This window comes from Amblyomma maculatum, chromosome 2, assembly GCF_055883805.1.
Source record: "Amblyomma maculatum isolate TAMU_Amacu chromosome 2, ASM5588380v1, whole genome shotgun sequence".
NCBI classification, from domain to species: domain Eukaryota; kingdom Metazoa; phylum Arthropoda; class Arachnida; order Ixodida; family Ixodidae; genus Amblyomma; species Amblyomma maculatum.
The window spans coordinates 154,812,077-154,835,240 of record NC_139345.1 but is presented as its reverse complement, the minus strand read 5'-3'; the positions used below and the strand labels follow the sequence as shown (position 1 = coordinate 154,835,240).

General features: G+C 46.4%; 1 protein-coding gene and 1 pseudogene across 1 annotated transcript; one reads left to right on the top strand and one right to left on the bottom strand.

Annotated features, from left to right (window-relative positions):
* The first annotated feature begins 1,128 nt into the window (after nucleotides 1–1,128).
* LOC146200216 (legumain-like) lies at nucleotides 1,129–2,472 on the top strand. Its single transcript, XM_084595422.1, has one exon. It carries the CDS (start codon nucleotides 1,154–1,156, stop codon nucleotides 2,441–2,443), a length of 1,290 nt encoding a protein of 429 aa, XP_084451548.1. The 5' UTR covers nucleotides 1,129–1,153; the 3' UTR covers nucleotides 2,444–2,472.
* A 3,278-nt stretch (nucleotides 2,473–5,750) lies between these two features.
* Nucleotides 5,751–22,877, bottom strand: LOC146200215 (uncharacterized; annotated as a pseudogene).
* Nucleotides 22,878–23,164: the final 287 nt, after the last annotated feature.

Below are 23,164 nucleotides of genomic sequence, written 5' to 3'. Positions count from 1 at the left end.
TAAAACCAATAATTATTGTTATAATAAATATTTTCCTTCTGCTGAGGGTTTGCCGTCATGAGATGGCAAAGCTAAATTTTACAATTTTTCCTGGCATTTGTGGTTATTCTGTACGAAAAACGGGCTACATGATTCGCTCTCTTTGAGTAGTCTTCCTCTATGATTATTTTTGTTGTATCTGGACCCATTCATTTTGGACACAGCCGCTAAAGTACAAGCTCTGTAGTGTATATTTTTCTATTTCGTCTGTTCGAAGTAAGAGTATTCCTTTGTCGCTCAGTTTATGGAACCCTCGTCTGATTTACTACATATCACCCTCATGTCCGCCACAATCCACAACGAACCGCTTCCTCTATTTCGTCTACAAAATTATAGTATTCAACATTCAACGCGTTCTACCACAAAAATAATCTGATAATTATTACGGGGAGAACAAAACGCGGACATATGAAAAATGTACACGCCGGTTCACATCAAAGAATCAAAAGGAAAAGTATATATATTAGTGTCTTCTGATTATTATTTATTGATGTGAATCCTATAACGGGCCTGCCACAGTGGGCGAAAAAAATCGTGAGAAATAGAGACGCAAGTACCAGATAAACCATCGCTCAGATTCATCTGAAATACAACGCTTTACTAGCCTACCAATGTAATTATTTAGGCTATTCCTATAATGTCCTGCATATTACTACGCCTTTTCAATAATGTTGGTTTACACAATACAAAAAATCATTCCATTACCATTCAGTAGGTCATTATTAGAAGTCTATCCCCATATAAAATAGCCTATCATATAACAAAATTTCTCTCATGTAGAAAAAGAGCATGACTTTTTTCTCGTTCTCAACGTCTTTAAATTCTCGACAGCAAACATAATGTTCCAGCAAAGGGCAGTGACAAATATCAGCCTTCATGGGACGTTTGAGCCGGCAGCTAATGTTCCTTCAGCTCTTTATCACTGACCAAGCGGAGGCCTCGTAACAGATAACACTCAAATCTCGCTTCAACGCGTCAACGCCTACCTTATTTCTACACTTGACGCCTACCTTATCTCATCACAAAGATGTCGGGATATTGCTTCCAGGTGAACAATAGCTCCATTTAAAAGGCTCTCATCGTGTGCGGGCTGGCAGTCACACTGCAGGCGACCATGGGACTCCTCAGAGCCGTACTGCTGCTTTCTCTCACAAGCGCGCTGGCCCATGCCCACAGCGATAAGCCGAAACTATGGGCTCTACTTGTGGCAGGCTCAAATGGCTACGACAACTACCGGCATCAGGCAGACATCTGTCACGCTTACCACGTGCTGCACAACCACGGCATTCCTGATGAGCGAATTGTGGTCATGATGTACGACGACATTGCCAACTCCACTGAAAACCCCACGCCTGGCATCATCATCAACCATCCGGATGGAAAAGACGTTTACGCTGGAGTGCCCAAGGACTACACCGGAGACCTAGTGACCCCTCAAAACTTCCTCGACATTCTTCAAGGCAAGAAAGTCCAAGGCGGTAGCGGCAAAGTCATCGCCAGTGGCCCCAACGACCACATTTTCGTGAACTTTGCAGACCATGGAGCCCCTGATCTCATTGCATTCCCCAACGATGAATTGCACGCAAAACCCTTCATAAAGACGATAAAGAAAATGCACAAGCAAAGAAAGTTCGCCAAGATGGTCATCTACATCGAAGCTTGTGAATCGGGCTCAATGTTCGACGGTCTTCTTCCTAAAAACGTCAATGTCTATGCTACTACTGCAGCTAACCCCGATGAGTCTTCGTACGCCTGTTACTGGGATGACAAGAGGCAGACATATTTGGGTGACGTGTACAGCGTCAACTGGATGGAAGACTCGGACAGGGAAGACCTGCAGAAGGAATCACTGAATAAACAGTTCAGCATTGTCAAGGAGGAAACCAACACCAGTCATGTTATGGCGTATGGTGATCCCAGCATAGGAAAGCTTTCAGTCAGCGAGTTTCAGGGATATAAGACCGCGAAGCCCATCTTTTTACCAAAAGCACCACTCAATTCCGTTTCTAGCCGCGATGTACCCGTCGCCATTTTGCGAAACAAGCTGGCGAAGGCTGCGGACTCCATCACACAGGAATCGCTGCGACGACAGCTCCAGCGAGTTCTCCGGAACAGGTTCTTTCTGAAAGAAAAAGTGAGCGAGATTGCTAGTTTCGTCGCAAGCGGAAAAGCAGATGACGCCGAATCCCTTCTGTCAGCGAAAACACGCCTCAGGAACTTTGATTGTTATGAGAAGGCTGTACGGTATTTCAGTGAAAATTGTTTCAAGCTCTCAAAGAATCCATATGCTCTCGAGCACCTCCGTGTTTTCGTTAACATGTGCGAGTCGGGCTATCGGAGTTCCCAGATAACCGAAGCAATGGACATGGCGTGTACTCATCCGACTGTGATAGATATTGTGTAAAAATAAACTACAATTTGCATTCCTAAAAAGCCTGCAGTTTCATTTCCCGGACGCCAAATGGGTTGAAAGTATATTTCAGAGTTTATATTGGGTTCTCATTTAGATTTCCAGGAAGGGAAAGAGTAGCAAAGAACTTCATTGAGCTCGTTATAGTCAAAAGAGGAGAAAGTAAACATATATGATTGCTGTTGGAGAGTTTTATATTTGTTACTTTGGCTTCACAGCTCTCGCGCCCACAAAGGTAGGTGATGAGTTTAGCAGCCAAAATGCTGGTAAAGCATGTTTTAAAGATTGATGCCTAAAACAGCGGATGTTCTTGCGTTCTTAAAGTGATAAAATTAGCTGGTGTTGGCTGTAGCATTATTTTTTCGTCTCACTCTCAGCTGGCGCTGAGTCAGACTTCACGCAATTAATATTTAAATAATGCTATTTTCATCAGTAACATTGAAGTACCGTATACACCTTATAACCTCTTTTGCTCCTAGGAGAATTCCCTATTTATGAGCACGCGTAGGTGGGTATATACTGTTGCATTTGTTTGTTCGCTTTGAATGTAATGGAATTTTTTCGGTTACCTTTTCTGCAAGCATTTCTGGTCTAAAATGTAAAGGCCCCGTCTTCGAAGCGCTATGCCAAACACAAAAGCGTTTCACGGGTGGAAATGTAAAGAGGAAGTGTGAATCCTTGTGCTGACAAAGAGGTGCACTCAATAAGGTTTTTAGGAAGTAGTTGCCTGTGGGGTGTCAAAAGGCAATATAATAGAAACATATTTTACAGAGAAAACTTTCAACAGGCGCAAATATACCGGGTGTCTCAGCGAATCTGAATCAAGGGTTACAAAAATGTTAACGTAAGCGAGGGAAACCAGTTCATTGAACCGGCCAGCCGCCTTCCGCTCTAAAGACAATTTTCGTTTTGCATTAACTGAATTAGCTTATTATGTTATTTTTTAAATTTAATAAATAATGACCTTAGACCATAAATCTGTATTGGAAAGTTGAAGAGCACCTTCAGAAAACCCATTCCATAATTTGCGATAAAGTAAGTCCAACGTGCATCTTTTTTTGTGGGCTGAAAAAAAAAATACGCGAAATACAAATAATATTATGCGACTACCGTGATGCCGCGACTTTGTTTTTCTCAGTCACGGTTTCAGTGAACGAAATCAGCTGCGCCCACGAAGCAAGAGGTTTCTTGCTCCGTGGCTACAGCCCTGTCTCTTCGCCCGGAGGAACCCAACCTCAAGTTTGGCTGCGCGACTGCAGCGCGCGCTCCTCCGCAAGCGGCAAAATTTTGAGGCATTGGTTGTGCGCGGCGCTGATGCGGCGCTTGACCGAACGTGTTCTGGCGGCTTTGTGTGCTGCTCGCGTCGCTCGCTTTACCTCTCTTTGTGAGTGCTCGCGCCGGCCCGCTGCCGTGGCTTCGCAGGCATGCAAACACGTGTCACAGCTGAGTTTAAAACATGGCTGGAGTGGTTCCGCGAAGCTCGAAATGTGGGGAAGTGTATTGTTGTGTTTCTAGCTGTCGCAACAGCTCGCCTGTAGACTTTCGTGCCTGCGGCTTCTGCACGCGGAAGCAGCTCGCGTTCTTTGTCGCTCGCGTTGTTGAAAGCTGCTTGCGCGCGCGCGCGCCCTGACCGCACTCTACTCGCTTTGCGTGCGCTTGGGTTTCCGTGCTGAAAGAAGGCTTTACTTGTGCGCGCGCCCGCGCCCCTGCTTCTACTTTTCAAACTCGCGCTTGGACGAAGAGGTGTTTGAAATGAGTGTGCAGCAATGTACACGCTTCGATAGGGTTTTCAGAAAATAGCCGACAGTGGTGGCTATTTTCGCAGCGCAAACATAAAAAAGGGAGAGCTGTTAGTCAGCCATGTTCATTCTGTTGATCAGATTGTAGAAGACAACGCTGTTATTGTGACGGCTAAGTGTGTGTCGCAGGTCAGCGACCACGTCGAGTACGACGTTGGATTTGAGGCAAGTATTTAATTTTTTATACCCATTTCATTAGGGCCCAGATGCTCTCTAAAGTGGGCTTCGGATTTTTGCCGCTGGGTTTGCCCCATTGTTGTGCCTGGCTCGTGCAGGACGATCTTCGTAGGAGTTTATGAAACAGCACACAGCAGCAACATGCTTGCAGTGCCCCTGAATTCCTGCCTTGTAGATACACTTAGCACGGGAAATCGCAAGCTGGCGCTTTTCAGCGCATGTTCATGCTAGCTGCAAAGAAGCATTTCACTTAACAGAGACGGGCCGTTTGGTTCATTTCGAACCCACGACATAAGGAGCAAACCTAATAAAAGAGAATAAGGAGATGCTGCCTCGCAACTTATACTCAGACGCAAATTGTTTCTTCTTCAGAAAGCAGACACTGAAGCTGCAAGGCAGGATATATAAAATGACCTCAAAGCAAGGACACAATTGAATGAACATGTTGGATTAGCTTTGCAGTGTTTAACGTACACCTAAGCTACGAAGGGCGCTGTCTTGGAGACGTGTACAAATTTCACCCCCCCCCCCCCCCCCCCTGCCCTCCCTATTTCTAAAGACATCCTTGCAGTCCGCCTCCAGCGAGCGGTGGCCGGGATCAAACCCGCATCGCCATGACCAACAGTCCTTAATGCGTGAGCCACCGCAGCGGTATTGTGGCTAGAAGAGGTAGGTGACGCGACCGGGAGGCGAGCGCCGCGCTTCCATTTCATGCCATGTGTAGGTGGCGCTGCTGTCCGTAGTGCGATGCGGCGAGCGCGCCGCGCGCAGGAAAGGCTGGCTGCGCTGGGTTCGCCGCGCGTGCAGAAAGCTGGATTTTTTTTTTCGCGTTCACGCTGGATGCACCCGCGCAGATTGGTCTGAAACTGAGGTGAAGACTTTACAGCCTACAGTGATCATCAGTCTGCGTACGCTTTTAGCTCGTGAAAGCGCTCACTATAGAGAGTAATCTTGCGAGTCTCACACGATCTCGCAACTCTCAATAAAGGAGCGCCACAGAAATAAACAGTCCTGCGCAAGCAAACCAGCATGTGAATATGACTTTTATTACACACTACGTTCAGGAACTTATCACGGAGGCATACTGCACAAATGGGAAACTATAAAAGTGACTCGATCGTTAAAAAATAGAAAGCTTAGAGGGTAAGGATAACATGTATCACATAGACTTACTGCACGTAACAGAAAAAATAAAGTGACTCGTTGAAAAATAGCTTAGACCATCGTCAGGAACATCATGTATCACAGAAACATACTGCACATGTACATTATCACTGAAACTATAAAAGTCGTTAAATAAAAAGTGGAAGCTTAGAAGGCACACTTCAGAGCACTCGTCGAAGTTTTAACATCTTCACTCGCTCCCGTGTTTCGTCCCGTTTTGCGTTCTGAGATTTCACGTAGAAATGAAGCCTTGTGAGCACATAAAACTTGATGATTCTGTTTGTGAGTGCTGTTTTGTGTTCTGGGCAGCCTACAAGATTCAACTTTGTAAGCTGGAGAAAAGATACCAAGTCCATTAGGCTGTCGCTTCTTACTTGCTTCACACTGAAGCAGTGGGTGAATGTGTTTTCTAGTGACGTCACTAGTGCATTTAGCTGGTCAGATAGATATAAAAGTCCTCCTCTGTCAACAGCTGCCGTGAGGGCTGCTTCAGCTGGCGGACTACCACCCTTATTCTGCAGAAGCTCCTGGCAGCACTCAGCACACTTTGTGGTCGCAATGCTTTTCCGCGCGACATAACCGGCCACGTAAAAAATCAGCCTGGAATCACTTGCTTGAACACACATCGCCCGGTGATCAAGGTCACAAGCACTGAGGACTTCATATGCTTCTGTAAGGTTCCCAATATCCAGAAGCTCGTCAATTCTCCTCTGAGAACTCGTCTCTTTTGCGCTAGAAGCATCAAGAAGGCTCCTTATAAGTTGCGAAGAGACATTGCTTTTTGCTGGTGATCTTGCTAAGCTTTTTGAAAGCTTAGCGTGTTTACAGATATCAAAAATTGGCTGGCAGTCGGGTGGTCGTTACAACCAGACATTTGTCGAACGATACCAAAAAGTCTTTCGATGGGGTCGTGGCATAAACGACTTGTCATGAGATAACGGAACCCCACCTCGGTTGTCAAATACTTGAGAAGATGTAGTGTGCTGGTCAGAGTCACGCGAAGACCTTCAGCTGTGCTACTGCTAAGGAAGCCTTTCGATCCAGCTGTATCATCCCAGGAGTTCATGTAGGACAAGAAACTTCGAATGACTTCTTCGTGGTGATCTCCAGGTCTCAGGGCATCTGAGAGGCACCGTTATGTCATCGCTTTAATCAAGCTTCTCATCGTTTCGATAAAAGTGACGGTCGCCGCAACGCTGCGCAGCTGTGTCTCGATTTTATCTCGGTAGAGGAAAAGACCTCTCAGCGTCTCCTCACTAAGGAGCCAAAATGCATAGTTCACTCTTTGTTTTTCGAAGCCAGAAGGACGAACAACTGATTTGTTTATGTGGGGCATTGCCTTGAGAGTGGTGTCATGCATTTCATCGCACTTTCGAGCAATATCGATGTGATCGACAGTAGCATGTCCTTCTGGGATTTTCACGCCTGTCTGAACAAACGTGTTCCTCACGCATTTTATCAAATGTGGAAAATCTGATACAAAGTAGAGGAAACAACCCGGTTCAGTAGGGTGCTGCGTCCTGCAAGCAACCTTTTCTTTTCTTCCATAGATGCCAAAAATGCGCCACATGCTCCTGTTCCATGTAGCTCCATCGCATGTTATGAAGTCAACATGCAGCCCTGCAGTCTCACACATTATCACGGCTTCTGTGACAATCTTGGCTAGGATATCCGCCTTCACATTGCTGTGCTAGGCAAATACACCAATTATCTGGTGCCACTTCCCTGTGAATGGTTGGAACAAAAGAACGAGGCCATGATCACAGGTTTGCGAGCGTTGGCTTTCTGCAGTGAATTTCCCCAGATCAACAAATCCTTCAATTTTTCCGCTCGACGAAAAGTGAAGGTTCTCGGCAAGTTTCATCTCGTCAACGAGGAGTCCTCCGTGGCACTGGAAGCGATCCATGGTTTTGGTCTTCTGAGCCACAGCAGCAAAAACTTTGTCATTCAGGCCGAACCCACTCTTGTAATTCTTCACATATCGACGCAGAGATGTACGTGATGGCAATATCATAATTTTATTTTTCCTGATATGCTGATAAAGCCGAGGACTTTTCATGCACATAATCAAGCATTCTAGAGCCCATTCGCTTTCGTACTTCGTTCCATGTGTGCTTTTACGTCTTGAAGCAGCGAAACATGCCCTCACTTGCTGTTGCTGCTTTACCGGTAGGACCTTGATTGCGCTTTCAAGCACTGACGCTTCAATTTTAGAATTTTTTTTTTTCAAATTCTCAAACTTAGACTTCACCTGAAGCATGGCTAGCTTGCTTCGCTTCAGCTGTTCTGTCCGTAGCTTGAGTCTGTATGAGAGTGTTCCAGCCCTGGGCTTAGCTGCCCTTCTTTTGTATGATGCCTGATTAATTAGAAGTTTCCTTAGATACCTACACTGTGGGCACGCTGCTCCGGGCGGCTGGGCTATTCCGGGACAGGAAGCACTGAAACTTTTCATCCCACAGGTCTTCTCTCGGTGCTTGGAGTTGGCTTCGAACTCTCCCTTTTTTCCAAAGCCTTTGCATGGAATAAGGGAGTCTACCTCTAGAAGAAGATCTTCAATCATTTTAGCATCGGTAATCTCCACGCTTCTGACTTGGGTTGCTTGCACGAACACCGTCGCTTGAATCGTGCTGCTGTCCGACATCACGAGGACTACCTTTTCAAAGTAGAGATTGTGGTCTTCTAACGCACACACAGTGAAAGCCGCGACGTTATCAGAACCAGCGATCTGGTGTCTGGACCAATACACGAACCAGCGATCTGGTGTCTGGACCAATACACGCTTGGTAGCTCGCATCTTTGAACGCAAAATTCAGATGCAAGAACCTGCTGATCTGAAACACTCCCTTCATCATTTTCGGTCTCTACGCCTTGGGAACAGGCACCTATTTCGCAACGTTGGAGCTTCGAGGGGAGGCCGCATGTCGACGTTTTCGATTGCCTTTTCTGAGGGGCTTTCTTGGAAAGGTACGACGGAGCATTTGGATAAATCGTTGGAACCGCGTCGCTTGTAAGTACGGGTCGATCACGGGGAATCTCCACTGTTGCTCCGTTGATCACGTGCGTGAAGTGCCGGACAATATACTGTTCATCAAAGTGAAGTTCACAGAGGGCTGAGTTCTCGTCGAGAGCTTTGTCAGCCCGGGGCACGGCTCGTCGCCATGCTTCAAAGCGCTCGGGGTCCTTTGGCACAGAAAACAAAGAGACCCGCTCACCCGACTTCCTTGACGATACGTAACCAGACGTACAGTTAGGCGCAAAGCAGTGCGTTTGTCTCGCTTTCTTTGCACGATAATCCATTTGCTGATCCAGGACAAGGACCTGAAGCACGCATGCCAACAAGTACCCCTTCACAGAAGAAACACAGCGAAAAACACGTGGGAGCACCGTCGAGACGAGCAGACGACAACCGCACGTGCGCACGCATGAGCAGGGAGCGGGGAGCGCGGGAGGCATCGAAGTGCTGACCGCAGCGCCGCTGCGGCCACCACGGTGGCGGCATGAATTGACGGCGCGCCCTTTCGCCGCAAACGCGCCGGCGTTGACGCCACCTACCCCTTCTAGCCACCATAGCAGCGGGGCGAGTGATTGAATAAAACAGTTATATACCAAAATAAAAGCTATAGGAACAATGAAGTCGTAACCACGCAGCGAAAATTTGTTTTTCTAGATATTGTCCAGAACTGTCTCATTTACTCTGTGGAATTGAAATTACTCGATCAATTGCGGGACCAGTTATTAAGAGCTGAATGCGATTCACGAAAATCAACGCGCGAAAATATTTGGTTTGCATCAGAAGGGTTGATGTTTCTTTGTATACATGTGAATGCACATTCTATTCAGGTGGAAGCTACGTATAAAATGTTCTGAGTATGCAATTGCACGACAATCGGCATCAAAATTAACATGTCGGCATATACCGAAAAGTGCGCCTAAGATTCGAACGAACCCGCGTATCTTTTATTAAGTTAATAGGCACCAACTAGATTACATCTGCAAGCTCTTCAGAGATTAAAGCAAACAGCGCATCGAATGGTTGCATGCGCCTTACAATTTGGGCCTCAATGATATGGGTATTATAAAAATTACATACATGCCTCAAATTCCACGTCGTACGCAATGTGGTCGCTGACCTACGACACACACTAAGCCTTCGCGATAACAGCTTATCTTCTAGAATCTGCTGAACAGAATGCACATGGCTGACTAACAGCTCTCCCTTTTTGACATTTGTGCTTTGAAAATAGCCACCGCTGTCGGCTATTTACTTAAACCACTTCGAAGCGTGTACATTGCTGCACACTCGCTTCAAACACCACTTCGTCCAAGCGCGAGTTTGAAAAGTAGATGCAGAAGAGCGCGCACAAGACAGCTTTCTTTCAGCACGGAAATGCAAACGCGCGCAAAGCGGGTAGACTGCGGTCAGGGCGCGCGCACGCACAAGCAGCTTTCAACAACGCGAGCGACAAAGAACGCGAGCGCGCTAGGAGTTTCTCCCGCGTGCAGAGCCTGCGAAGACACGAAAGTCTACAGGCGAGCTACTCACTCTGCACGACCGATTACATGGCGTTGGCCGGAGAGGGCGTTGTTTACTGGGGCCGTAGCTCCACCCTGCGATGCTTGGGTCCCCTATAGCGGCAGGCTGATATGCCTGCGATGGCTTCTTCGCCCGCGTCAGACGGCAGGTGCGCGCACACAGAGCAAGTAGCAGCGAACGCGGCGAGCTCGCTCCAATACATGTCAGCCTGCCCCTACAACGGGACGGTTGAGTCATGGCTGCAGCTGATTTTGTTCAGTTAAATCACGACGAGAGCACTAGAATCATGGCGCTCAAACGCGCTAATCACGCGATTTTGCTTCTATTTCGCGTTCTTTTTTCTCATACTGGAAAAAAGATTCACTTCAGACTTTCTATCAAGCTAATATTGGAAGGGGGGTTTCAAAGGTGCTCTGCAACTTTATAATACGCATTTATGATATAAAGTGAATGTTTCTTGAATTATAAAAATTTAAATAACTATCTAATTAAGTAATTGTAAAACAAAAATTGTCGGTGGCTTGGCTGGCCGTTGCATGCAACTTGTTGCTCCTGGCATACATACAATGCGTTATATTTTAAGCTTTGGTTCGAGCTAACTGCAACACCGGGTGCATGCATAATTTCTAAAAACAGAAACGTTGCATAATCAAACTTTTATTGTTCTCTACGCCAGCAAGTACGGAGCTGTTGTACTTAATTAGCAAAAACAAGAAAACTAGAAATTAATATTTAAGCAAAGATGTCTGGTCTTTCGACGTTCATGAATTGCAGTAAGTGTAAAAAACGTTCTTCTTCGGCTCGAAACTGAGGCATGGAGCAGAAAGTGCGGAGGAAGCGATCAAGTCTAACACCCCTGTGAAAATCGAAACTCCTAATGTCCCTAGATTTGAATCATTCGCGCCATCCGGATACGATTTCCACGTTTCCCGCTTTGAGTTTTTTTTTTTTTTCAGAAAACCCTACAAAAAAAAAAATAGAACTTACGGCTATGCTACCTCTTGAGCCTAAAAACTCCGAAAAGCGATTCAGTTCGAACTACCATTGGTGGGGTGTTCCACGTAATCAAAACGTGTTGTTTTTCATCAGTAAGGAAGAGTTGTGCGTCACGTGAGGAAGAAGCCAGATAGAAAGTTAACGAGCCTGTCTCCATTCGAGATAATTCCACTATCCGGAACCAAGTTTTAGGTTTCTTTTGTTTTACTCGCATTAGTACTCAGAAACAGCTAAAAAACCGGAGAGCTATCGTATCTCGAGAGCTTAGCTATGCAATGCGCCGACCGAGGACGAAATTTAGGCCTAACTATAGTCAGGAAAATGACCCAGTGAGAGGCATTTCAATTTTCGCGCATATCTCTTGTCGTTGTCCAAGGCGTAGTCATAGATCATTCGAGAGACAATGGACAATTGAAAAGTTGATTTCGTGAGCACAATTCTAATCTCCAGCGTTAAATCGCTCACACACACGCGTACGAAACGAAAGCGTCGCAATCAGCGTATTCCGATTAGATGAATCCGGTGTCTCTTTTGCACAATTGGTAATCATCAGGTGATTAACTCACATGACCGGTACAAGTACTTCCTAGTTGGTCGCTGGGACATCTGCTCATCTGGTTGAATGTGCAATTCCACTATTTTCAAGCTCGCAGTTCCTGAGGACTACAGAATACGAGATTTAATATTCTTCGTTTGCTAAGGTAGTAATGAGGCTTTTCTGCAGCCAATGGTTCAATACGTACCTTCATTCAGCTAGAAAGATAGGCGAGCACCGGCACTGATGTATGAACTTCATTTTTCAGATCTGAAATGTTTACTGACTCGCCACCACAGATTGAAACCACCCACAGCGAAACCACAGCGCCACCACAGCAGCTATTTTAAATGTCTGTGAAAAAGTAAACATGTTGAATTTTATCGATAATTTAACATGCACTGTTTGAATCATTTGCTGTGGCATGGATAGCCTAGCAAATGATTCCATGTATTTTTGAAGATTTGTTACTGTCATCAACTTCAACACATTTTCTGCATGCAAAAGCATCTCATATGCAACACCACAGATGTACGTTGCAGCCAGAAATGAGGGTTACGGGCGAAATGTACGCTACTTAGAGATTGCTACCGCCGGGGAGAAACGCACGGCAAATAGTACTCCTTTACATGTTACAAATGATGTGCATCTTTGTTCATGCTTTGCGGTCTATTTTTTCATAGTAAAACAGGCTTGTTGTAAAATGCGTTTAGGCTGTAATTTCGGATGAAAACATTAAATGCCCAGCTCCTGCATCTTTGCCGCGAGTGCTATAACGAAGTGAACGCGTGAACACAGGCAGGGGAGATATGAATATATACGCTTTACCATTCAATGTATGCATCCAGGAGTACTTGAAAACTATTCGCGCCGTCTTCTCCTCATGCTAACAAAAATACACCAAGTAGACGGCGAAAGTAGGCGCCGCTGAGGCGTGCGTACGTCTACGCTGTTGCTGGACGATTGCATCGCCGGCGACTTCATCGCTCTACTAATGATCAGTTCATACTGTTCGTGTTGCATATGTGGGGGCTCAATAATTATACAGCTAGGGTGCAAATTAATTTGATTAACGGTTGAGAGCCACCGTGAAGAGGACAAGTTTCCCCAAACCAGTGCCGCAGCCTCCATAAGCAGTTTCGACGTTCGAAGCAGCGCAGCCGGGCGCGAGAATCAGAGCTCTGGAGAAATCCGCCTCCCAAAAGATGCCCAAAAATGACCGTATAGCACCCAATGCGCCTCCCGCGCCCGAACGCATCCACCATCTGGCGGAAGGCAGATGGCCGCAGCGCCTCTAAAAACGACCGTATCGCGGCCTCTAGTCGGACTGGTTCCGTGAGACTCCGCAGCTTCGGTGATTCACGGCCGCAGGGCAGCAGGCAGGAACGTAGACAATGGCAGCAGGCCCAGACGGCTTCCCTTGACCTCTGCATAGCCCTCCGGATTTCTAATAGGTTGAATAAATTGCGCAAAATGGCAATTGAGTGAAATGCGGGCCAATGCGAGTGCCAAAAAATTTATCCGGCACCGCACTGCGTTCCGTTAATCTGAATGAAGCACGGGCATCCGCGGTTCGTTTGCCGGCATAAAATTCTGGTTCCAAGAAATTTTCGATTCGCCTTCTCAGCCCAAAAATACCAAGTTATTTCGAACGAAGTTAGTTTTCTCTAGTTAGCGAGATTTCTAGGCTAGCTACAGCGATGTCAATATAAAATAAGCAAAACGGATTTGCGCATACTGTATACCACGGTTAGACTGTCCTCCGATGTGCAACAGACAGCTCCCAAAAAGATTCTTCAGCCTCGTCGCTTTAGGACTAAGGACAATGTCTAGAACACAACTCCACGGGGATGTGCATCTCCGCCAAGGAACCCAGAGTGGCCCTAGTAGCTTGCTGCCATTCAAAGGCAGCTTGTGAGCGAACGGCGCCCACCGCGTCCAGCGGTGTTGGAGTGCCCCGGTATTTCCCGGCAATCATGGCTGCAATACCAGTCAGCCGATTACGGCGCCTGGCTCCCAGAGCCAGAGAAGGAATTATTTACAACTATATACAAGAAAATTAGGGCCACCGTCCCAGCTGAAGCACTAACACGGCTTAATATATTCTCTGTGGACGGCTCGGCCTCGAGCTCCATGTAGGGACCTCGTGACTGAACCTCTCAAAGTTCTCAGCACATACACACACACAAATAAAAATTCTCCACACACACACACACACACACACACACACACACACACACACACACACACACACACACACACACACACACACACACACACACACACACACACACACACACACACACACACACACACACACACACACACACACACACACACACACACACACACACACACACACACACACACACACACACACACACACACACACACACACACACACACACACACACACACACACACACACACCAATACATGCACGACCATTTGTTCTCGCTGCAACTCCTCTCACCACGCTGTCAAGAAAGCATATTAGCCTTACTAGCACTCCGATGTCTGATCACGCCTAACGCAGTATATCAAGTCCAGGCAGGCACTCCACACCGCGCACTGACTATCGTCCTTTGTTCCAAGGGTTTGCCACACGTTGGGTTACTGTTGTGGCGGTGGGAGCGAGTAGCTAAAGGACTTCTGCACGAAATAACCACGTTGAGGTGCCAATTGTGGCGGTTTACGCGAGGGGGATCGTATTCCACCCCGTCGCCGCTCCGCGGGTGCAGCGTCCTCGCTAGCGACCCGAGGAGGGAACAAAGGGGACAAGGGCGACCACGACACATCGTTAATACTCGAATGCTATTTATTGCACTTGCAAAAAATACACAGCATGCCGGCTAGCTATACATCAATAAGGTTTTCCTTGGAAGGGCAAGACTACGTAAGAATGACTTATGACTCCTCGACTGGGGAATGGGGGTGCGACTTCGGCGGCGGACATTTGCACGCACCGGGAATACGGCGGCTGGGATTTCCCGGGCGCGCTGAATTCTTCGGACAAAGCCATACCACACCGCCTGCCGCGGGAGGCGGCAATAGCGAGCGGTATTTACCAATCGCTTTGCTGTTGGGAACAAAAAGACAGGGGGTCGTGCACGACGGGTCCTCCCGTGTGCGCCGCGTACTACGTGACCGCTATCCCCCGGCATTTTAGACGACTGCTCTCGTTACCGGCTGGATCCAGAATCTTCATCTCGTCTTCTCGCAGGAATCCGCGTAGACGTCTTGGTGGCGCACCCATCGCTGGGTCTCCTTCGCCCAAGAGGAGGTATTTACCTCCTCTCCCAGCCGGCGCTGCCTCGATGCTCGCTGGTGTGGTGGTGATTGGACACGTCGAAGGGGGAGACAACTGGTTTTCCACAAAACATAGAAGGCCTTCCAGGTATGATCTGGATAAAATTCCATCAGAATATGCTGAGGAAGTGAGGAATCGAGTTCGAGAATTAGATCTAGAAGAGAAAGAGTCTGATGAGATGTGGATGGATGTTCATAATATAATACAAGTTACAAAAGTTACAATACAAGTTACAAGTAATACAAAAAAAAAATAAATGCAAGAAAGCAAACTGGTTGTCTAAAGAGGCTTTGCAAATAGCTGAGGAAAGGAGGATGGTAAAATTATGGACTAAAGAGAAAAATACAAGGTTCTCAATACGAATTTTCAAATAATAGCAAGGAGGGAAAAGAACGCCTTCCTGAAGATACAGTGTCAACCAGATGAGGACAACAACCAGTTGAGGAACACAAGATCTCTGTATAAGAAAAATAAAAGATAACAAAGGAGGCTTCTGTGATAAGTTCAGCGTGATAAAGGACAAACAGGGCCAGGACCTAACTGAAGCCTCAGAGATAAAGGAGAGGTGGCGAGAATGCACAGAACCACGGTGCACAGAACTGTACAAGAACAACCCGGATGTGCAAACCCAACATAAGACGGTTGAACAAAGCTAGCGGAATTGAAGGCATTCCAGCTGAGTTGCTTCAAAACATTACCGATGACACTGTTTACGTTCTCTACACAATATGTCAGTAAATTTGGACAACTCTGCAGTGGCCAGAGGATTGGAGGAGGTAAATTACATCCCTATTCAAAAGAAGGGCAGTGCCAAAAATTGTTCCGTCTGCCGCATTATCGAGCTTATTTTGCATGCTAGCAAGGTGATGCTGAAAATCCTCCAAGGAAGGTTGCAGCAGTATGTAGATCGGGAGGTTCCGTTGAGTACAAGATGGGTTTCACAAGGGAAGATGAACTAGAGACCAGATTGCCAACCTTCGCTCATTATGGAAAAAGCAAGAGAGTTCCAAAAACCCATCTACTTCTGCTTTATTGATTATGCGAAAGCGTTTGACTGCGTAGATCACAGCAGATTGTGGAAAGCTCTCCAAGAGATGAGAGTTCCAAATCACCTCATCTATCTCCTCAGGAACCCGTATGAAGGGCAAGAGGCCACAGTCAGAACTGGGTATGGCCTTACTGATTGGTTTCCATTTGAAAAAGGAGTGAGACAAGGGTGCATACTGTCGCCCTGCCTATATAACCTATATGCTTAGTGCATCATGAGGAAGGCCGGTCTAGACGAGTCTCCTGTTGGATTGAAGATTGCTGGAAAACTAATCATCTGCCTTAGATATTCGGATGATGTCACTTTAATGGCAGAAAGTGAAGTGGAACTCAAGAGACTTCTGACACGCATGCAAGAAGAAAGTGGAACTTTTGGACTTAAACTGAACAAAAAAGACATAGATCATGGCGTCTTGCCCTATCAAGTCCTGGAACAACCAGGGACACGAAGTAGATGCTGTGACAGATTTTATCTTCTTGGGCTCCAAGATTACCCCGGAAGTTGACTGCAGCCATGAAATTAGGAGAAGCCTGCTTCTGGGAAAGAGAGCCATAGCTAGCCTTGACCGCCTGGTAAAGAGCAGGTATCAGACTGCCAACCAAAATCTATATAACTCGGACTATGGTCTTTCCACTTGTGATGTATAGATGTGAAAGTTGGACTGTGAAGAAGGCTGACCGCTGAGGAATTGACGCGTTTGAATTGTGGTGCTGGCGGAAACTCTTGAGAGTTCCTTGCACTGCCACAAGAACAAATCAGTCAATATTGTCTACCATAAACACTGACATGCTCATTGGAGGGGTCAAATGCCTAAGGTAAAGATCAGCTACTTTGGTCATTTGATGAGAAGAGAGGATTCGCTGGAGAAAACTTTGATGCTGGGAAAGATTGAGGATAACCGGAGAAGGGGTAGGCAGAGAACGGAATGGGTAGATGGCATCCTCGAGGAGCTGAAGCTGAAGCTATGTAATGTTAGGAAGACAGTGGGAGGCCGGAAAGTGTGGCGTGATATGGTCCATAGGGTCACGAAGCGTTGGACACGAGTTAATGGCTGAACTGAACTGAATAGCCGTTTACATTGCCTATAAATGCCTTTTTTTCGGCACTAGAGCCTATAAATGAGTATTGCCAAAGTTTATGCCTTAAATTTTCTATTTTGGTTACAATAGCTCTGGACAACCATGCCAGCCACAATGAGCAGAACAATACGAAACAAGTATATATTTATGACATTCTATCTCTCCAGCTTTTAGAATTTATCTGGTAAAAACTAATCGACGGGAATGTGCCGAAGTTTGTAAATATTTTAATTGACATGTACATTCGTCCGAGCAATACCCAGTTGCTGTAGCCAACTTGGAATCATCTCAACCACCACAAGGCTGGTTAACTGGGTAATAGTTCTATCCGTCTTTTATTCCTGTCTGCTCCACGCCTGCATTCTATCCTCTCAAATAATATTTGACGGCCGTCTCGTAAGAACACCCCACAATAGAAAGGTGTCAGCGATACGTGCATGCGATCGCATATTCCTGCCCTCCTATAAACAAAGTTTATTAAGACTATCATTTAATGCTTGTACGAAGACGTTTCCGCTGTCATTCCCAGGCTATATTTCCCTGATCGTTCGAACGAACTCGTTCCGTCACTCATAGCTAGTATATGTAATGTCGCTGTAAAAGCACAGCTAGCGAAACCAGAAGCGGCGCTGACGTATTTTACCTCGTCATCTTCAATTTGGCCACGTATCTCAATCGGATTCACCAGCCATGACTACGAGAAATGCGTTCAAGAGCGTATTCATTCTGCCGTAGACTACTGGGACACCACCCTAAATTACCGATGGCGATATTGTCTTCTGCCAACAGTGTGGAAAGGTGAGTGTGTAATAGACGTGTTTCAGTTTATTTACTGCCGCTACCCGGAAATTCTGAAGCGCTCCACGCAGCCCTTTGGCCTAGTTTATTTAAGAAAGTCTTAATACTTCAATGAAACTGCCCATGTTTATTAATACTTGCCTATTGATTGATAGTGCATAGGGATCTCTTGACCGAAAAGCAGCCGTCACCGTACCCTAGTTTGAGTGGAGGGTTTAAAAGATTAGGGGGAAACATGTAACAAAATATGCACGTGATTTCGTATCATCAGTAGTGAAGCAACATATGTGCAGCGTTCAGTGTAATGCCATACGTCATTGCCTCCCAATTAGCATCCATCTATTACTCAAGATGGAGGCTAGTTTACGGTACTGATTAGAACAGATTACATCTATGTATACCTCCAACTGCATGCCGTCAATTGTCAGTGTAGGTATCGACATGGCAGCAACACCGATACTTCGCTTTACCTAATTTTCCCAATAACTAACAGAAATAACAAAATAAAGTAAAAGAGAAGCACGGCAGAATATACGGAGTTTATTTAGCCGTAGCGTCTAGTGGAAGGCAAAGCCTGAGCGTCCTCTTTATTTTTATCTGAGTGCTACGATATACGTAAAATAGTCGCCTTTTCTGTTTGTTTGCTTGTGGCGTTTAACCTCCCAAAGCGACTCAGCGTACGAGAGACGCCGTAGTGGAGGACTCCGGAAACTTCGATCGCCTGGGGTTCTTAAAGTGCACTGATATCGTACAGCACACCGGCGCCTTGCTTTTCGCCTCCATCGAAAAGCGGCCGCCGAGGCCGATATTTGATCCCGCAACTTCAGGAACAGTAGTCCAGCGCAGTAACCACTGCGCCACCCAGGCAAGGCGGTCGCCTTTTCTTGCCATTAAATACTTCAGCCTGTTACTACAATAAATGTTTCTGTCCTGCGTATCAATATCCGTGCCATTATTGCGTAATTTTTGTGCCAACAAGTATTACCTGGACCAGAACAAAAAAAAAAAGAAAATTACAGGACACTATGGCAGAAGTTTCATGATAGAGGAAATATTTCGCGACGTAAGCCTATAAAGACGATAAAAGTAATGATTTGTAAGATGACTTATGGAATGGCTTTTTTTAGTGCGAAATTGAGTGAAAAAAAAAATCAAAATCTAGTATTTAGCAAACTTCTTCAGAAGCACTGGAATAGAGCGTGCCATAAAAACTACACTGCGAAAAATCTGCCTCTTGTATGTGTGGAGACGAGTACGGCGACTTCTGCTTTTGGGCCTCCTTAGTGAAAAAACAGATGTAAAGGGACGGTTTGCTGGACAAAATTCCTAGTACGAAAGCTTGAAGTCGAAAAGAAGAAATTGACTCTAGATTGACCAATGTTGAAAAATCAAGCCAATCTTTTAACGAATGCTTTAAGGTTGGCTACCCAAATCGCATGGAACGCCGCAAGGTTTTGCTTCTTTTACGTGGATGCAGCCAGATATATAAAAAAAAATATGCAATGCTGCTGAAAGCCTTCTACCCGTAGATGTTCCATGCCGCTTGCCCAACTTCACCGTATTTCTCAAGAACTCATAAATGACTCCAAGCAAGTTAACAAATTTATTGCTTCAGGTAACAATGTGTTCTGAAAGCCCATTTTTGCATGTGCGCTTTCAAAGAACAGATGGAGGAAGTGCCTTTACTCACTAAGAACTATCCTCCCACGCAGCTAGGGTAACGTGGTTGGAAGGCTTTGAATGCTACAATTGCTCCCTTTCTGACTTAACGACTGTCACAGACAGCTTGTCAAGTGACGAGAGTGCTTCAGTCAAAAGGATTCAAGCTGCCTTCTCTAAGGACAACCTCCAAGAAGACCTGGCTTACTTGCATAACAAATTGACCTGCCTCGCGACCCCTATAAGAAATCTGAAATGCCAGAGCTGTAATCCTCAATTCCAGTTTTCGATTACTTGAGATTCTACAGCAACAAGTTGCTGCTCTTCCGGTAGAGAATTAAGCAAAAATTTTGGCCACATTGCAGTCGGCTTTGGACAAAACCGAGTGGTTTTCAGTGCTCAAGTAGGCTTCAAGAGTGATTGGTGGCTAACCTTCAAGGATACCGAAATGTAATGGCGTCAGACGTTTCGAATAGCAACAACGGTTCTGCAACATTCGTTAAAACCGAGCGTTTTTGTTCAACGTTGTTTTCTTTTAGCTAGAAGAGCAAAGCTAGCAGCCCATTCATCAGGGGATGAAGTTTGCAAACGAAGAATTCTTTAGATTTAACAGACATTTCGAGATGCACGTTTTTTATTTATCATCACTCCTATGCGGATATGCAGGGTCATTTATAGTTAGGGTGAAATAGGCGAGTAGGTGGCCGCTGCCTCTAAAGCTCAATTGCTGCTGACACGTCCGCACGTTGAAGCAAAATGGCGGCGGAACAGAAGGAACGGTAGGGCTTCGAATGTAATCTCATTTAGTTTCGGTGCGCAGTCGGATCGCGCGCACTGTCACCGTGAAGAGAGCGGCCATCTGCTCGTGTCTTCAAACTAAGAGTGGGCGACTCGGCACGTAGGCCAGTGGAGAACTATTTATTTTTCGGCATATTTAGTTTTTAGCAGCAATACGTCTACTTCTTATTACGAAGGCAATAATATGCCAGGTTTCGGCCCTTCGTGTAGTCCGTGGCCGCAGCGACGAATGACCTTGAACAGCAGCGAAGGAGACGAAGACGACGAAGAAGAGGAAGAAGATGAAGAAGAAGAACGTTCGGTCACCCGAAGCTAATGCTTTCGTTCCATATTCGGCTCAGCGCAGAACCCTTGTAAATTTTTTCTTGCAATAAGTACTTTGTATCCTGAGCCTTCTAGTCGCAAGAACCAGCAAAAGCTGGCCCGGCTCAAGCTAGATATAAAATAATCTTTATATAAATGGCAACGTATCTAATAATGTTTCAGCACCGTGTACGTCTGCAAGGAAAAAATTTAATTCGTATATGACTGAAGAGTTGGAGCTCATGTACCAAGAAGTGTAAGTTGACCTGATTCGTGATTTCTTCAACATATGACCTCCTGTTTAAACATTCATTGCTTTCTCTTTTTATTGCCGCGCATGTCAATTCTGGCGCTCAACAAAAAACACTTCGTCTTTTAAAATAACTACCCAAAGGATTCTAAACAGGTCTATTGGTAATTTACTGTTATCCTTCAATGCACGTGAAAGGTGTTTTAAGAGGGCTTTAACACTATTCCCAAGATGTTTTGTCGAGAGGTTTTTGGAAGACCCCGTCATTGAGGTGAAAGGCGCAGGGTTGAGATTTGATTAGCGGGGAACGCGAGCGAAGTCAAATATCCTTTTCGGGTACTCTTCGGAGCACCACAATGTGGAGTAGACCAACGCGCTAAAGCCATATCGCAGAATTGTCAGTGTGGCTGGGGGGAGTGTCGCTGGCTTCCGTTTGTAACCGTTGGGATCCGGAGCGTGAAGATGGAAATGACAACGTCAGTCCCAAATTTCTTAGATGTGATCGACACGACCATCCAATGCGAATATGAAGGAGCAAGGAGAGTATGCCGCAAGTGCGGCTATGAAGGCCACATGGAAGCTAGCTGCGACACACCGCAGTACGAGAGTTGTATCGCGTACGGCAATGAGACCGGCGAGGCAGCATGCCCCTAGTGAGGAGAAGATCACTGCACCAAGGTGTGCAAGAAAAGTATGTTCGCGTCCATGTTGGGAGACGAACAAGACACAGAATTGCCGCAGTTGAGAGCCATATGAGAAAATGAAGGAAGACGCATCCTCAAACGCTGCTACTGAAGAAGCCAGCAAGGAGGTGCCGACCGCCACGGCGCCATCTAAGGCAACCAAGCAGAAGCACGCAGAAGAAGCCCACGTGGTGCCCCCAGTGTCCGCCGCCAACAACCAGAAGTGCATTGCCGAGCCTTCTACCAAAGCCGAAGAGAACCCCTCATAAGACGTTGACACTGAAGACCAGCATGTGCCGCCATCAGCCATCACGGAGGAGGAGCAACAGTACGCGGCCGCTACCGCCGCTGCGTCGAAGAACCACACCGCCACAGCGGAAGACGAAACAGACACGGAAACGATCAGCGCGCGTGCAAAGCGCAAATGCAGCCCCAAAAAGAAAAAGGTCTAGAAAGCGGCTGACTCAAGATCTTCAAAATCATCGGTGAATGCACAACCGACGAAGTGCGTTTTCCCCAAAAACCCGTCGCCGTCAAGTGAGAGCGACTCCGGGAGTGACGATGAACCACTTCTATGCCATCTCTGCTACGGTGACAATTGCGATTGTGTTTCTGTAATCCCCGGCGACTATTGCAACGCCTCATTGGAGTCGCCCGCCGCCACTCCCGATATTCCCGACTCCCATGATGCGGCTGCTCGTGCCCCTCCTAATTGCTATATCTCGCATTTTCACAAGTTCCGGCCACATGAAATATCCACGGCTTCACCAAAACCACGAAGCAAGCTGAGACTATCCACATCGTCCGAAACAAAAATATCAATGTTCTGGCTTTGCAAGAGACATAAATCTACAAGAAAGAGCAGATAGCTAACTTCGATTCTCAATTCAGCTACGTTCGTATTGGAGATTTGCAAGGAGGGAATCTAGGGGGGTGGCTCCTATCTTTCTGCGGGATACCGGTCTGTCTATCATTCGCCATCACATGGACAACGGAAGCCGCTATATATTAACCGACCTGAACAAACGCATCTGCATCATTAACATATATGCCCCATGCCGCTGCAGGCAACGTGAATTCTTCGAGGGTCTTAAAAAATGTTCATAGGCCCATCCCGCGTCATACACATGGGCGACTTAAACTGCGCCCTTCACATAGAGGACCGCCGATCCCTTCGCGGCACACCCACGCGCATAGGAAGAGACCATGGAGGCACCCAGGCCCTCGAGACCTAGTGACCTGTAGTAGAGGAACTGGACCTCAAAGATAGTTGGCGTCTGCTTCAACCTGGCCATGCAGGCATGACCGGGACGGGCCGCGGTTTAGAAAGCCGCATAGACCGAGTGTATGTTTCGGCCAACATGATTTGAGCACTACAGTCTAGTTGGGTATTCACGACAGCTCTTAGCGATCACCGGCTGTGTGCTGCTAACATCATTCCACGTGCCAAGGGGGTCTGGTGACTAAAAACCTCGCCTTCTCGATATTGAAGTCCTAGACTTGACACAGTTTCAACATTAAAGCGATAAATATCTCGCTACACGAATGCAGGAGAGTGGGATCCGGTGAAGATTGCGGTGCA

Bases quoted from the DNA above. Each gene is read 5' to 3' on its own strand.
- LOC146200216 (XM_084595422.1), top strand. From the start codon at position 1,154: ATGGGACTCCTCAGAGCCGTACTGCTGCTTTCTCTCACAAGCGCGCTG.